Raw genomic sequence first — 16,103 nt, 5'->3', positions numbered from 1 at the left:
GAAATGCTAAAGGGACTTATTTAAGTGGGAAAGCGATGACCACAAATAGAAATAAAAAAATTATCAAAAAAACAAAACAAAAAAAAACTTCTTAAAGGATGGAAAAGCAATTTCATTCACTGCCTGTACCACCCAGTATTTTGCTGGGTCCTGGGTGGAAAAGACTGAGTACTGCCTCTTGGCTGCTGTGGCCTATAACATATGTTGCTGTTGGTAGGCCTCTGCAGTACCCAGCCATCATGGCTCCTGGTGTCTGTGGGAAGATAGCTGCTGGGGTCTATGGGAGTCATGTCCTTGGTAGCTATTTCAAACAATTACTTGAATTCTTCTCTACTACTGTGGGCCCAATATTATTCCAAATTTCTTCTGTGACACACTCCAGATTATTAACTTGTCTTGCTCCAAACCCTTCATAAGCTAAATGATTCTATTTCTGGTATGTATTTTCATTGGGTTCAATTCTCTCCTACCTATCATCTTATCGTATGGATTCATCGCAGCTTTCATCCTGAAAATACCTTCTATCAGAGGCAGAGCCAGGGCCTTCAAAGCCTGTGCCTCCCACCTGGCAGCTGTGACAATCTATTATGGCACAAGCCTCTCTGTGTACCTACTTCCAAGCTCTAGCCACTTCTAGAAGCTGGACAAGGTGCTGTCAGTGTTCTATGTTATCTTTATCCCTGTGTTAAACCCTCTTATTTATAGTATGAGGAACAAGGAAATCAAACAGGTGCTTAAGAGGGTGGTAAAAAGGCTAACACTTTTACCTCAGTATGAACAATATTTGTGCAGGAGTTCTTTTCCCTGTAGGGATGACAAGGAACAGAATATGTATGTGACTTTTTGTAGGTCACAGATCACTAGGTAGAGAGAAGTGAAAACCTGGCTCCTTGATTCCTGGTGCCATTATGTTTAGCTGTCACCACCAAGTGATCTTTTGGGGCAGTGTCACTAACACTGAATTCACTTTAAATGGCCTTTGTCCTTGATGAGACCCAGATATCTAAAACCCTATGTTTTGAGAATTTAGGTTCTGAAAAATACTATATGTAGAGAAATGACAAGAACCTAGGAAGCCTCACAGATAGTTTTTTCCTCATTGATTTTCTTTATTTCTTTTATTTACTTTTAATTGTGAAGCATTTATTTGTATTTCAGTAAAATAAAATAATCTGTAAAATTTGGTATGTAAAAATTAAAGACAAATTTTTTTGGAAATTATTATATTGCCGGTCATTCTTGCACTGGGGCAACATCCAGGTGCAAATTTTCCTGGCAGGGACAGGTTACCCTCATCCAAGGTTTCAGAGCAGATCACTGGCACACATGCCAGTGCCAGAACCCAGAGGCTGTGGCCCTGCCCCGTAGGAAATCATGCCATGTGTGCCTCACAGGGCTGCTGTGATTACTGATTCTGATCAGGCAGTTGAGAAAATGCGTGTATGCATATATCTAAAATGAAGGTGCTTTGTAAACATCGAAGTGTCCACAAGTCTAATTTATTGTTATCAAGCTATACTACCAGCAAGCTGTGTCATCTTTGGCACATCTCTTAGCTCCTCTGGCTTCAAGTTCCTCACTTGAAAACGATGGTATTGAACTAGAAGATCTCTAGGTCTTTTCCAGCTCAAATGACTCTAAGTTTGTTATAAGAAAAGCTATAATTATGCGGTAGTAATAGGATCATAGGGAAGTGGGGAATTGAATCAGAAGGGACATGGTAAATTGAGGCATGAAATTATCAGGGAAAAAACTCCACGACAACCATGACACCAGAGAACAAGTATCTGGAGAATTTTCTCCCTCTAATTGTTCTTTCTCCTTTCATCTCTGCCCGAGTAACACATTTAAGAGGATCCCTAGTTGTGGCCATCTGTCTGGCTGTGAGCAGACAGCCAATTTCATGGCCAAAAGCATCCATCTTGGAGTGCAATAAGAACACTTGGAAAATTCCTTTGAAAAAGAGCTAAGCAATTTCAACCTTTGGCAAGAACTGTTTTTTCCTGGAGGGTCTGGAGGAAGGTGAGAGGGTTTGCTTTATAGAAAACAGTGGTCTGTGCTTTCTCAATATCCATGTAATTCTTCCAATAAGATCTAAGTGGAACAAGGTTTGTGGTCCTCAGTCGCTCCCATTTTTAGCTCCTCCCTCTCTTACTTCTACACCCTTCCTCAGATTCTTTCTCTTTACTCAAATTCTCTAAACTTCAGTGGAAATAATCATCTCTAATCTAAAATGTCAGTATTACTCTGGGGTGAGGGGTGGATCTTGAGTTCTAGTTCTGCAATTTCGTAATGATGTTATCCCACTGTTAAATTCTGTTTTCACCTGCAAAATTTTGGATAATAGGATTATCTAGCATCTAATGAGACAATGTCTATAAAGCCAAACACACTGTAGAAGTTAATAATTGAGCACTGAATAAAAAATAATAATTTGCTCAATTTCGGGGGATTTAACTAAGATCAAAACATGCTTTTCTAAGGATGCTCACTCTAGGCACTTTTATCCAACATAATGTTGGAAGTTTTAACCAGAGCAATTAAGGAAGAAAAGGAAATAAAAGGTACCCAAATTGTAAAGGAAAGAGTAAAACTGTCACCATTTGCAGTGACATGATTTTACAACAGAAGACCCTAAAGAATCCATCAAAAAAGTATTAGAAATGAAAAACGAGTACAGCGAAGTTGAAGAGTACAAAAGCAACATAAAAATTCAGTTGCATTTCTATACACTAACAATAAACTTGCAGAGAGAAAAATCAAAAATAAAATCTCATTTACAATTACAACAAAACAAAAACATACCTACAAATAAATTTAACTGAGGAAGTGGAAGACCTGCACAGTGAAAACTATAAGATATTTTTGAAAGAAATTGATGAAGCCACAAAGAAATGGAAAGCTATTACATGCTCATGGATAACAACTGATTTCTGAATGTTGATTTTATATCCTACAACTTTATTGACTTCATTGATTACTTCCAACAGTGTTTTGGTTGAGTCTTTAGGATTTTTCTATATATAAGTTCACGCACTCTGCAAATAATGACAATTTTACTTCTTCCTTCCCAATTTGGATGTCTACTATTTCCTTATATTGCTTCATAATGTTAGTTAAGACTGTCAGTTCTACGTTGAATGAGGGTGGTGAGAGTGAGTATCCTTGTCTTGTTCCTGATGTTAGAGGAAAGCTTTCAGTTATTCACCATTGAATATAATGTTAGCCATGGATTTGTTTATGTGGCCTTTATTATGTTGAGGTATGTTCCTTCCACATCCTATTTTTTGGGGTTTCAATCATGAAAGGAACGTTCTATTTTGTCCTATACTTTCTTTTCATCTATTGAAATGATAATATGAATTTAATCTTTCATTCTATTAATATGGTGTATCACATTTACTAATTTGTGCATGTTGAAGCATCCTTCCATCCCAGGGATAAATCCCAGTTGGTCAAGTGGTGTAATCCTTTTACTATGTTGTTGAATTCAGTTTACTAGTATTTCACTGGGAATTTTTGCATCTATATTCATGATGGATATTGGTCCATAGTTTTCTTTTCTTGCGGTGTCCTTATCTGGCTTTGGTATCAGAGTTATGCTGGCCTCATAAAATATGATTGGAAGCTTTTCTTCTGGTTCAACTTTTTGGAAGAGTTTGAGAAGGATTGGAACTAATTCTACTTTAAATATTTGGTAGAATTTGCCAGAGAAGTCATCTGGTTCTGGGGTTGTCAGTATTAGGTTTTTCATTACTGATTCAATTTTCTTAATCACTATTGTTGTATTCAGATTTTCTACTTTTTCCTGATTCAGTCTTAGTAGGATGTATCTTTCTAGGAAATTACTTATTTTTTCTAGGCTATTCAATTTGTTGGCATATAATTGTTCATAGTAGACTCATGATCTTATATATTTCTGTAATATCACATGTAATGTCACTTCTTTCATTTCTGATTGTACATATTTGAGTATTCTGTCTTTTTTTCTTAGTCTCACTAAGGGTTTGTCAACTTTGTTCATCTTTTTGAAAGCCAGCTCTCAACTTTGTTGATTTTTTTCTATTGTTTTTATAGTCTCTTTTTCATATTTCCACTCTAATTTTTGTAATTTATTTGCTTGTACTTACTTTAGGCTTAGTTTTTCTTATTTTCTATTTCCTTGAGGTGTAAATTTGGGTTGTTATTGAGAGTCTTCTATTTTCTTAACCCATGCATTTATTGCTATAAACTTCCCTGTCAGAACTGCTTTTGTAGCATCCCACTGGTTTTGGTGTGTTATGTTTCCATTTTCATTTATTTCAAGATATTTTTGATTTCTCTGTTGATTTCTCTGTTGATTTCTCATTTGACCCATTTGTTGTTCAGAAGCGTGTTTAGTTTTCACATATTTGTAGATTTTCCAGCTTTCTTCTTGTGAATTTCTAGTTTCACACCAATCTTTTCAGAAAAGATACGTGGTATGATTTCAATCTTAAATTTGCCACCACGTGTTTTGTGTCCTGTCATATGATCTACCCTAGAGATATTCTGTGTGCACTTCAGGAGAATGTGTATTCTGCTGCTATTGAATAATGTGTTCCATAAATGTCTAAGTCCATTTGTTCTAATGTGATTCAAGTCCAATGTTTCCCGGTTTTTGCTGAGGAAGAATCGCCCTGAGCTAAATCTGTTGCCAATCTTCCTGTTTTTTTGTATATGGGCTGTCACGACAGATGGCCACTGACAGATGGAGTGGTGTGTAGGTCTGTCCGTGCCTGGGAACCATAGCCAGGCCACCAAAGCAGAGCACACCAAACAACCACCGGGGCTCACCCCAAACATTTCTTTTTTGATCTTCTGTCTGGATGATCTATCTATTCTTGAAAGTGGAGTACTAAAGTCCTCTACTATTATTGTGTTGTTGTCTATTTCTCCCTTTAGATTTGTATTTGCTTAATATATTTATGTGCTCTCTTTTGGGTGAATATAGATTTATGTTTATTATGTATTCTTGATGAATTGACCCCTTTATCATTATATAATGACCTTCTTTGTCTCTCGTTTCTATATTTGGCTTTAAGTCTATTTTGTCTGATATAAATATAGCTATTTCTGCTTTCTTTTGATTTCCCCTTGTGTGGAATATCTTTTTACATCCCTTCACTTTGAGCCTATGTGTGTCTTAAAGCTGTAGTGTTTCTCTTGTAGGCAGCATATAGTTGAATCTTATTCTTTGTTGTTGTTGTTGTTGTTTTCTGCTTTATCTCCCAAAATCCCCCCGGTACATAGTTGTATATCTTAGTTACAGGTCCTTCTAGTTGCGGCATGTGGGACACCGCCTCAACATAGCCTGATGAGCGGTCCCATGTCCACACCCAGGATCCGAACCAGTGAAACCCTGGGCCGCCACAGCAGGGTGCGCAAACTTGACCACTTGGCCACAGGGCTGACCCTGAGTCTTATTCTTTTATCTATCCAGTAGTCTGCCTTTTGATTGGTGAATTCAATCCATTTACATTTAGATAGACTATTGATATGTAAGGACTTACTAATGTCCTATTATTAATTGCTTTCTGGATGTTTTATATTTCTATTGTTTATTTTTCCCGTTTCTGCCTACGTTTGTACATTAGTGATTTTTCGTGGTTGTATGCTGTTACTTCTTTCTTTGTCTTTTGTGAATGTACTCTAGGTTTTCGCTTTGTGGTTACCATGAGGCTTATATAAAAATCTCATAGAGAAAGCAGTCCATTTTAAGTTGATGGCAACTTAACTTCGATTGTCTACAAAAGCTGTACCATTTTAATCCCCCCCTTTTTTTCTCTCTTTTTTTTGAGGAAGATTAGCCCTAAGCTAACTACTGCCAGTCCTCCTCTTTTTGCTGAGGACACCTGGCCCTGAGCTAACATCCATGCCCATCTTCCTCTACTTTATATGTGGGACGTCTACCACAGCATGGCTTGACAAGCAGTGCCATGTCCACACCTGGGATCTGAACTGGCGAACCCCGGGCCGCCAAGAAGCAGAACGTGCGAACTTAACTGCTGTGCCACCAGGGAGCCCCTTTTATATTATTTAATACCATTGTTTACCTCCTTTTATATTGAGTATTCTTTAAAAATTATAGTAGTTATAATTATTTTTAATACACTTTTAAGCTTTATACTATAGTTAAGTGGTCAACATACCATCCTTTTACAGAATTAGAGTTTTATAATCTGGCTATATATTTATGTTATCATTGTTTTGTATACTTTCATATGTTTTTGTGACACTGATTAATGTCTTTTTTATTTCACCTTGAAAAAATCTTTTCAGCGTTTTTTGCAAGACAGGTACAATAGTGATGAACAATCTCAGCTTTTTTGTTTCTGGGGAAGTCTTTTTTTCTCTTTCATATCTTAAGTATAACTTTGCTGGATAGAGTATTTTTGGCTGGCAATTTTTTCTTTCAACTCTGAATATGTCATTCCACTCTCTCCTGGCCAATAGGGTGTCTGCTGAGTAAACTACTGATAGCTTAATGGGGGTTCCTGTGTAGGTTACAATTTTTTTCTCTTATTGTTTTTAGGATTCTCTATGTTTGATTTTTCACAGTTTTATTACAAAGTGTCTTGATGAAGGTCTTTTGACGTGAGATAATAGGTTAATCTGTTAGCTTCATGAACTGGATGCCCAGTGTCTCCCCATGTTTTAGAGGTTTTTGGAATTATTTAATTAATTTTCTACCCCCTTCTGTTTCTTTTCTCTTTCTCAACCCCAATTATCCTAATTTTGTTTTGATGGAATCTCATAGATCATGTAGGCTTTCTTTGCACTTTTTCATTCTTTTTTTTTTCCTCTGCCCTGACTGGGTTATTTCAAATTTTCGGTCCTCTAGCATAACTTATCTGTCTTCCATTTGCTCCACTCTACCACAAATGCTCACTATTGCAGTTTTCATTTTATTCACTGAATTCTTCAGCTGCAGAATTACTGTTGTGTTCCTTTTTATAATTGCTAACCCTTTGGTAAGTATCTCCTTTTGTTCATTTTTTTCTGATCTCAATAAATTGGTTTTCTGAGTTTTCTTACAGTTCATTGAATTTTTTCAAAAGAGCTATTTAAAATCTTTATCAAATAGGTCTCAAAATTCTGTGCCTTGGAGCTTGATTCTTGGAGAATCATTGTTAACTTTAGTGATGGCATGTTTTCTTTATATTTCATGTTTTTTGTAAGTTTGCACTGCTGCTTAAGCATTTGAGGCAGCAGACATCTCCTTAAAGCTTGCTAGTTAACTTCAGATAGGGTATACTGTCATTGGTAGTGTTATATATGAGGTTTTCTCTCCTTTGTATGGGTAAATCTGCCCCACCCTTCTTCCTCTCTCTCGTAACAAAATTCTTAAGCTAATGTGTCTTTTCTGTTCTTATTACTCACCAGGCTGGCTATCTGAAGTCTCTTTTTTGTTTTCCAGAATGTGACGCTACAGCTGATGTTTTTGGTTTCTCTCTTACGCACAGACTCAAGTCTATTTTTCTGAGAGCAATCAGTTTACCAGATTTACTCTCACTGCTACCCATGGAAATGTGCACAAAAGCCAGTTGTAGAGTAGGGAGAAGTGTGGGTTTAGCACTGGGAGGTTGGGATTTGTGATGGATCCAGTCAGGAGATCCTGCATAAGGTACTCCTGGAGGCTCATGTTTAAACTTTCTGCTGAGATCCTGAATGCAATCAGCAGGAACTGTGTAACATTATTGCCCTTTAATATTCTTACCTGCTTCTTTCCTGATCTTCCTTCTCCCTCCTGTCATGTACTACCATTCCCAGTAGTCTAGGTACTTCTGGAGAGAGATGGGTTTCTCCAGCTGCGACTAGCACTACTGGGGTAGCTGGGTACTCCCTCCCTGCTATTTTTCCCTGTGGAAGTGTTCGCCACTGCTAAAGTTTATCTTGCACAGTGTGCCTTGAGAGGGGTAGTGCTGGCACAGCTCCTTTCATTGTCTTCACTGTGACCAAACTCACGTGTTTTTTCTGCTCCATTATGGTGCTGGAATCCCTTCTTCGCAGGGCTGGGCTTCGTTGCTGAGAGACAAAGTCTGTCTCATTCATGGTTGTCTGCCCAAGTCTTCAGCACTCTCCAGGCTTTACCTGACTGTGGCCAAGATAGGTTGGGGCAATTTTGCTGAGTCCTGCTGATTCTGAGGTCTGTCTGCTTAGTATTGGATTTTCAGGTGGGTGAGAGTCCTCCTGTGCCTCTTGGTGCATGGTGCTGGATACTCCAACTCACAAAGGCGCTTTTGTTTGTGGATGGATATCCAATTCATTGTTACAAAAGCAAAACAAAATCAGAGAATGTCTTTCTCTGCTAAAATGCTGATGTCACTCCTTTCTTGGATCATTTTACTCTCATCCATCTACTTATAGAAATACGCCATGTAAATATCATCATGATTATGACCTCAAAAAAACCAAGTCAAAATTTTTTGTTTAAAGGGATTCTGGGTTGGTGTTGCCTTCAAAGCATCTGGCAAGTGACATAAATCATTTTTGGAACAACAGATTTTAAACTCAAGCATTATGAATTCCCACAGATAAATTTTAAAGAAACATGTACTTAAGATGCCAGGGGCTGGCCCCATGGCCAAGTGGTTAAGTTCATGCTCTCCACTTCAGCTGCCCAGGGTTTCACTGGTTCTGATCCTGGGCACAGTCATGGCACTACTCATCAAGCAATGCTAAGGTAGTGTCCCACATAGCACAACCAGAGGTGCTCAAAACTAGAATATACAGCTGTGTACTGGGGGTGCTGTGGGGAGAAGAAGAAGACGAAGAAAAAAAGGAAGCTTGGCAACAGATGTTAGCTCAGGTGCCAATCCATAGGGAAAAAAAAGATATAAAAATTACTAAAGATACGAATAAACAAGTCACCTTAACTAAAGTCAGCAATAACATCCAACTATAGAATGATGCATGCAAAACCATGTATTTCTATTATTAGAAAATAATAATTTTAATAAGTAAATTAAAAATGTTTAAATAAAGGATGCTATGGAAAATGTGATGAACGAATGAGACTATCAAAGCTGACCATTTGAGTAATGAAGAAAATAGATCCGTTAGAGAGAAAATAAAATATTATGATTGAAATTTGAAGTTCAATGGATGACTTAGGCAATTCGCACAACTTACAATAGAATGAACTTACTGGAAGATAGATCTGTAAAAATTAAACAGAACACAGTAGAGACATACAAATAATGAATGTTTCAGTGATGTGGGAGGTAGAGGAAGAAGTTTCAACACACCTCTAATTGGGGTTACAGAGGAATATAATACAAATATGGAGGCAATTTTCATTGTACTATCTGCATTTAGTAGACAGCACATGAGGCTTAAGGTTACCATATTGAATGAGTAGACATTACAGGAAGCTATGAATTTATCCATGAGTAGAAGGAGAAGAACAGCACATACTGTAACTGCTCAATAAATCTTTTTGTCGTCATGACTGTTGGCTAAGATGGTGATGGTGATGATGATGAAGAACACAATTTTTTGCTCTGTCCTCACAAAACTCTCCCTCCATTCAGTCTCTCTGTGGACAGAACCACATCTATGTCTAGGTTGGTAAATATATAGTCTATCTGCTCCCATTTCTTCTTCTATGTTGATGGAAAATATCTTGATTTTCTTTTCTAATTAATCTCTTCATTCCTTCAGAATTTTTCTCAAAACAGTGCACCATGAAACAATGACTGATTTGATCTTAGGAAATTCATACTTCAACATTACTTCTCAGTCTACAGCCTTATGCTTCTATGGGGATTTTTTTTTTCTTTTCAATAATTTTTGGAACTAGGAGGTTAGGAAATGTTTTTGGAGAAGGAAGACATTATGGATGGCTAATGTTGACGCGTTTATAGTTCGCAGACATAGCTTATTCCATTAATGTCACAGCCTTTCTCCAGTGAAATCTCCAAGACTTCTAATTTTATCCATGTACACAACTCCGAGGCAATATTTGATATCTATTTTCTACCTTTCACAGCTTCCCATTATTTTCCTTCTAGTTAGAGTTCATCTGAATAAAAATGTGTATGTGTTGGGAGATGTTCTAATAATTATCTGAAGAGATGACTGCTATTGCATCTTGAAGAGGGTATACAGTGCCTGAGGCAAAAATATTTTTTTGGCTGTTTATCATTTGGCCTGAAGACTTAGTGCTTGCCTTCCCTGGACTGGCTCCAATAAGAAAAAGAGAAAGAACTTCCAGAAATCCTGCGTCTGCTTCCTAATCTCCATATCCATTGCCTAAACATCTCAACTCTTACATGAGATCAAGTCACTTTTATTTGTAGAAGTCTTTTACCTGGGAATCATGAATAGACTGGAGTGTGATTGAGAATCCAATAAAACCACATGTAAAGGTGGTAAGTAGTTGCAGTGTCCTGGATACTGTGTCTAAAGTTTCCAACATTTTCATAAGTATCACTGACCCGAAGAAGATCAAGAATCACTATCCTAGACAGTTTAACTTATAAGTATCTCTGATTTGAGGAAATAAAAATCTTCATCTGCAATGATGGGTGCATAATGACCCTTACAACCTTGTCTTATCTAACTTCTCTGAGCCTTCTTAGCGTCATTAAGAAGTGTAAGTCACATCCATTTCCAAACTGCCTCTTGGTATGTGACTCTTCCCACCATATCATTGCATTATTCTTATGTCTCTTGAGGCATTATGAGAGCAGAAAGGCAGTTACAGAATTGTCCACCTTCCTGATTACATTAATTGAATATTAGTTCCCAAGGAGATTTTAAAGAGCCCCTACTTTGTCATCACTTAACTATAAGGTCCAGCATGATTCAGGGACTTTTTCAAGCACTGAATTAAATTCAGAGCCAGGACTTATCATACTCCTTCTGTTTCACAATATAGAGATCTGGCAGCATTTTCCTACCTTACTCTATTTCTAATTCTCATATATTTGTAAAATTGTAAGGGAAAAACATGAAATTAAGACATTTTAGGAGATAATGTACTAATCATGTTCATTTACTGTGTTTTGCCCCCAAAGAAAATGACTATTTATGCAAGAAAACTTTTAGTTAAGTTTGGTGAATATACATAAAAGACACAGATTAATTCAACACTGATGATTTAAGATGTATATTTAGTGAGCTGTGTGACTGGGAAGAAATGAAAACAATTTTTTTGAGTTTTTTGAAAATGAATCCATTTCCTTCTTTCAACTTTTTCTCAGCAGATCTCAACAAGCAGGACCATGGAAGAAAATAGAAATCACACTTCTGTGGCCGTGTTTGTTCTCCTGGGACTCTCAGATGAAAAAGAGCTGCAACTTATCTTCTTCCCAGTCTTCCTAGGGATCTACCTTGTGACCCTCCTCTGGAACCTGGGTCTCATCATCCTAATCAGGATGGACTCCCACCTGCACACACCTATGTACTTCTTTCTCAGTTTCCTGTCGTTTATAGACATCTGCTATTCTTCTTCCACCAGCCCAAGGATGCTTTCAGACTTCCTAAAAGATGAAAAAATGATTTCATTCATTGCCTGTGCCACCCAGTATTTTGTTGCATCCTGGATGTGTCTGACGGAGTGCTGTCTCTTGGCTGCCATGGCCTATGACAGATATGTTGCTATTGGTAGGCCTCTGCAGTACTCAGCCATCATGGCTCCTGGCCTCTGTCAGAAGATGGTTGCTGGGGCCTATGGGAGTGGTTTCCTTAGTAGCTTAGTGGAAACAATCCCTTGCTTTCATCTCTACTACTGTGGGCCCAATATCATTCCAAATTTCTTCTGTGACATAACCCACATCATATCCCTGTCTTGCTCCAATCCCTTCATCAGCCAAAAGATTCTTTTTCTGGTAGCTTTTTTTATTGGGTTCGGTTCTTTTCTTGTTATTCTCTTGTCCTATAGTTTCATTGCAGCTTCCATCCTGAAAATATCCTCCGTAAAAGGTAGTGCCAAGGCCTTCAATACCTGTGCCTCCCACTTGGTAGTTGTGACAATCTTCTACGGAACAGGCCTCTCAGTGTACATGCATCCTAACTCTGGTCACTCTGAGAAACAAGAGAAGGTTCTGTCAGTGTTCTATGTTATCCTTATCCCCATGTTAAACCCTCTTATCTATAGTCTGAGGAACAAAGAGATCAAAGAGGCCCTCAAGAGGGTGATAAAGAGGGCAAAACATTTACTTCAGTAAGAACATATTTGAGCAGGTGTTACCCTAATAAGGAAAACAGTGGTAAGAACATTCAAGTAAACTTTTGTAGGTCACAAGACTAAGTATAGAGAAGTGAAAACCTGACTCCTTGATTTCTGTTGCCATTATATTTAGCTTCCACCAGCAAGTGATCTGTCTGAGGCAATGTCATCACATGGAAATCAGTTTGTTAGACCCAAGATGAAAAGCTTTCTTTTGAGAACACAGCTTCCAATAGCTGTTATCACTATTGCAGACAAATGACAAGACCCTAGGAAGTCATGCACATGATTCTTTCCTCTACAGTTTTTATGATTGCTTTTATTTATTTTCAATTTTTCAGCATTATTTATATTTCTATAAAAAGAAAATAAAATAATGTGTAAATTTTTATGTGTGAAAGTTAAAAATAATTTAAAGTGAATACTTTATCATCTTAATTCTAAACAGAGAGAGAGAAAGTCAGCATTAGAGAGAGGGATACAGAAAGAGAAAGCTGGAAAGAGAGAAAGAAACAGAGAGGGACACATACACAGAGAGAAAGAGAGGAGAGATAAAGGGAAGAGAGGGAAAGAGAGAGGCTGGAAGGTTAAGGCAGGAGAGTAGACAAAAGGAGAGGAGAGGGAGAAGGATTGGTCTGGCTTTATTTCCAAATAATCTTGTTCCATTTATATTACTCTTCGAAATTTCTTGTGAAGTAAATTGTGAAAAACAGTTGGGAGAAAGGAATGGTAGAAAGAAGGGGCTTTTTTTTTTTTTCTGAAGAAGATTCACCCTGATCTAACATTCATTACCAGCCTTCTTCATTTTTTGCTTGAGAAAGATTAGTCCTGAGCTAACATCTGTGCCAGTCTTTCTCTATTTTGTGTGTGGGCTGCCGCCTCAGAACAGCTGATGAGCGGTATGCCCATGCCCAGGATCCAAACACGTGAACCTGGGCTGCAATGTAGAATGCACAGAACTTAAGCATTATGCCACTGGGCTGGCTCCCAGAAGGGGCAATTTTAAGGTCAAGAGTTGGGGAGAGTCTCAGAGGCTAGAAAGAAGTCAAAGGCATCAATTTCTGGTCATAGGTAGCCTAGAGCAAGCTTCATGGTAGCTTCCAAAGATCATGCAAGACTAAGAAACAAAGGCTGTTATGGTATGTCTAGGGAGGCAGAGCCTGAGTCCCAGAGATGGGAGCTTCACAGGAACTCCAGGGCCTTCAGTATGACCAGGGAGAAGCAGAGCCACCAGCCTTGGAGAGTCCAACTAAGAGAATTTAAAGAAAATTTTAAAGAGAGATTTTTCTTCAGACAAGAGGTTGTAGGCTAAACTTCGTACATGTTACATTATTATTTACACAACTCTTTACACTTAATTAGTTACATTGTATAGATGTGATTTTTTTCTACTATCATGTGCGGTTCGCAGGTGAGAAATTATCTCCATGTCACAGATAGAACCTTTGGGCATATTTTGTTCTGCCACGTTCCTTCCAGGGTAGCAACAATCCATCTTTGAGTTCACAAAGTATCATGTGTGGAACATAAATGGTTCTTACTGACAGGAAACGTCCTTCATTGCTTGTCCCTGCGCCCAACTTCTACACTTTTGGTGTTACATATTTAAATCTATCTTAAGAATCTATTCAGGTTAAAACATTAAATTTTTAAAGTTCTTATCAGAGTGAATAAATAACTACTAACCAATTATCGAGTTTTAAATCAAATAATTAAGTCATTAACCCATCAATACCTTTCTCCCTAAAAGTAAGGTTACCTGAAGGACATCAAACCATGAGTGGGAACTTCCTAAAACATCTATGTATCCCTAATAATGGCAGGGTAGATGAGTTCCATTTAAAAAAAAAACACAAAAAAAACAAAAAGCAAAAGTTTGTGAGAATGATCGAAGTGGATATTTTTAATGAAGGATTAGTAATACAGCATAATATGTCAGAAAGAACTCCAATTCAGTGTAAATATATTATACCTATTTTAATAGAAGGCATGCTGTGTGCTTCACTCTCTGATAACTGCCTTATAAGCATTATCTAATTTGATTCTATGAAGAGCTACTCTATGAATAGCTGATACTATGAGCCCATTTTACAGGTGACAATAGTGAGGCTTGAAGAGGTTAATTTGCTCAAGGTCACATAACCAAGAAATAGAAAGGTGGAATTCAACCCAGATTAGCAAATACCAATGCCCATGGTATTAACCATGATGATCTGTGACTCTGTCTTGAGTTACTTTTATCATATTCCTTATTGCTTCAATTTCCTCACCTACGTGTAGCAAATCATGCCATGTCTGCCTCACATGGCTGCTGTTATTGATTCAAGTCAGGGAGTTGAGAAAATATATGTATCTAAAATGAAAGTGGTTTGTAAACAGGGAAGTGTCCAAACATCTAATTTTTGTTATCAAGTTGTATTGTCAGTCACCTGTGTCATCTTTGGTAAATCTATTAACTCCACTGGCCTCAGGTAGTCACCTTGAAAATGATGGTATTCCACTGGATGATCTCTAGGTCCTTTCCAGCTCAAATGTCTCCATGTTCATTAAAAGGAAAGCTCTAATCATGAGCTAATAATAGGACCATGGGGAAGTGTGGAATTGAATCATAAGGGACATGGCAAATTGGGGCATGAAACTAGCATGGAAAAAACTCCGTGACATTCATGAGTCCAGAGAGCAAGTATCTGGAGAGTTTTCTCCCTGTAACTGTCTTTTTTCCTTTCACCTCTGCCCTAAGAACACATTTGAGAGGATCCCCAGTGGTGGGCATTTCTTTGGCTGTAAGTAGACAGCCAACTTCATGGCCAAAAGTCCCCATCTTGGAGTGCAGTGTGGCCTACCTAAATAATTCTTTTGAAAAGAAATAAGAAATTTCAACTTTGGCAAGAACTCTTTATCCTGGGGGATGTAGGTCAAAGTGAGAGGGCAAGACTTAAAGAAAACAGTGGATTCTGTCCTATCTCAACATCCATGTGATTCTTCCAGTAAGACCTAGGCAGAGTAAGATTTATGGTTCTCATAAGTTTCATGAGATTTATGTTATCTGCCATTCTTTAACTCTTCCCTCTCCCTCACTTCCACACCCTCCACTTAGGGTTCTTCTTTGTGTTCTCTTTCTCCTCACCCAAATTCTCTGACCTTCAGTGAAAAGAGGAATCTCTAAACTGAAATATCAGGTATTACTCTGGAGTGAGAGGCGGATGTTGAGTTCTACTTCTGCAATTTCTTAATTATGTGGTCTTGAACTCTGTTGACTTCTGTTTTTCACTTGTAAAATGGGGATAATAGGATTATCTTTAATGTAGTGAGACCATATCTATAAAGCCTAAGACACTGTAGAAGATAATAGTACAGCACTGAATCAAAAATAACAATTTGCTCAATTTCAGAGAAATTAGCTAATATCACAACGTTTTCAAGTATGCTGCTCTCACCACTCTTATTCAAAATAGTATTAGAAGTTCTAACCAGAGCAGTTCAGAAAATGAAACAAAATGTATCCAAATCGTAAAGAAAGCAGTTAACACATCACTATTTGCAGTTGACACAATTATATGTATAAGAAAACCTAAAATTCATGAAAAGACAATTAGAAATAATCAATGAGTAGAGTAAAATTTAGTGAACAAAATCAATGTACAAAAATCAGTTGCTTTTTTATACACTAACAATGAACTAGCAGAAAGAGAAATAAAAAATATAATTTCATTTAAAATAGTAACAATAACAATAAAATACGTAGAAATAAATTTAACCAAGGAAGTGAAAGACTTGTACACAGAAAACTATAACACAGTGTTGAAATAATTCAAGGAAGATAGAAACAAATGGAATGATATTTCGTGCTCGTGGAGCACAACTGAGTTCTGAACAGTGATTTTATATCCCGCAAATTTACTGCATT

The 16,103-nt window shown here is 37.5% G+C and overlaps 1 protein-coding gene across 1 annotated transcript; it reads left to right on the top strand.

Annotated features, from left to right (window-relative positions):
* Nucleotides 1-11,249: 11,249 nt before the first annotated feature.
* Nucleotides 11,250-12,194, top strand: LOC139040702 (olfactory receptor 5AN6-like). Its single transcript, XM_070487455.1, has one exon. It carries the CDS (start codon nucleotides 11,250-11,252, stop codon nucleotides 12,192-12,194), a length of 945 nt encoding a protein of 314 aa, XP_070343556.1.
* The last annotated feature ends 3,909 nt before the right edge of the window (nucleotides 12,195-16,103 follow it).

The sequence above is a fragment of the Equus asinus genome, chromosome 17 (assembly GCF_041296235.1).
Source record: "Equus asinus isolate D_3611 breed Donkey chromosome 17, EquAss-T2T_v2, whole genome shotgun sequence".
NCBI lineage: Eukaryota > Metazoa > Chordata > Mammalia > Perissodactyla > Equidae > Equus > Equus asinus.
Note: the sequence above shows the minus strand (reverse complement) of the source record. Positions and strands in the feature narration are given on the sequence as shown.

What these genes read in the sequence shown, in the direction of transcription:
- LOC139040702 (XM_070487455.1), top strand. Translation starts at nt 11,250, where the DNA reads ATGGAAGAAAATAGAAATCACACTTCTGTGGCCGTGTTTGTTCTCCTG.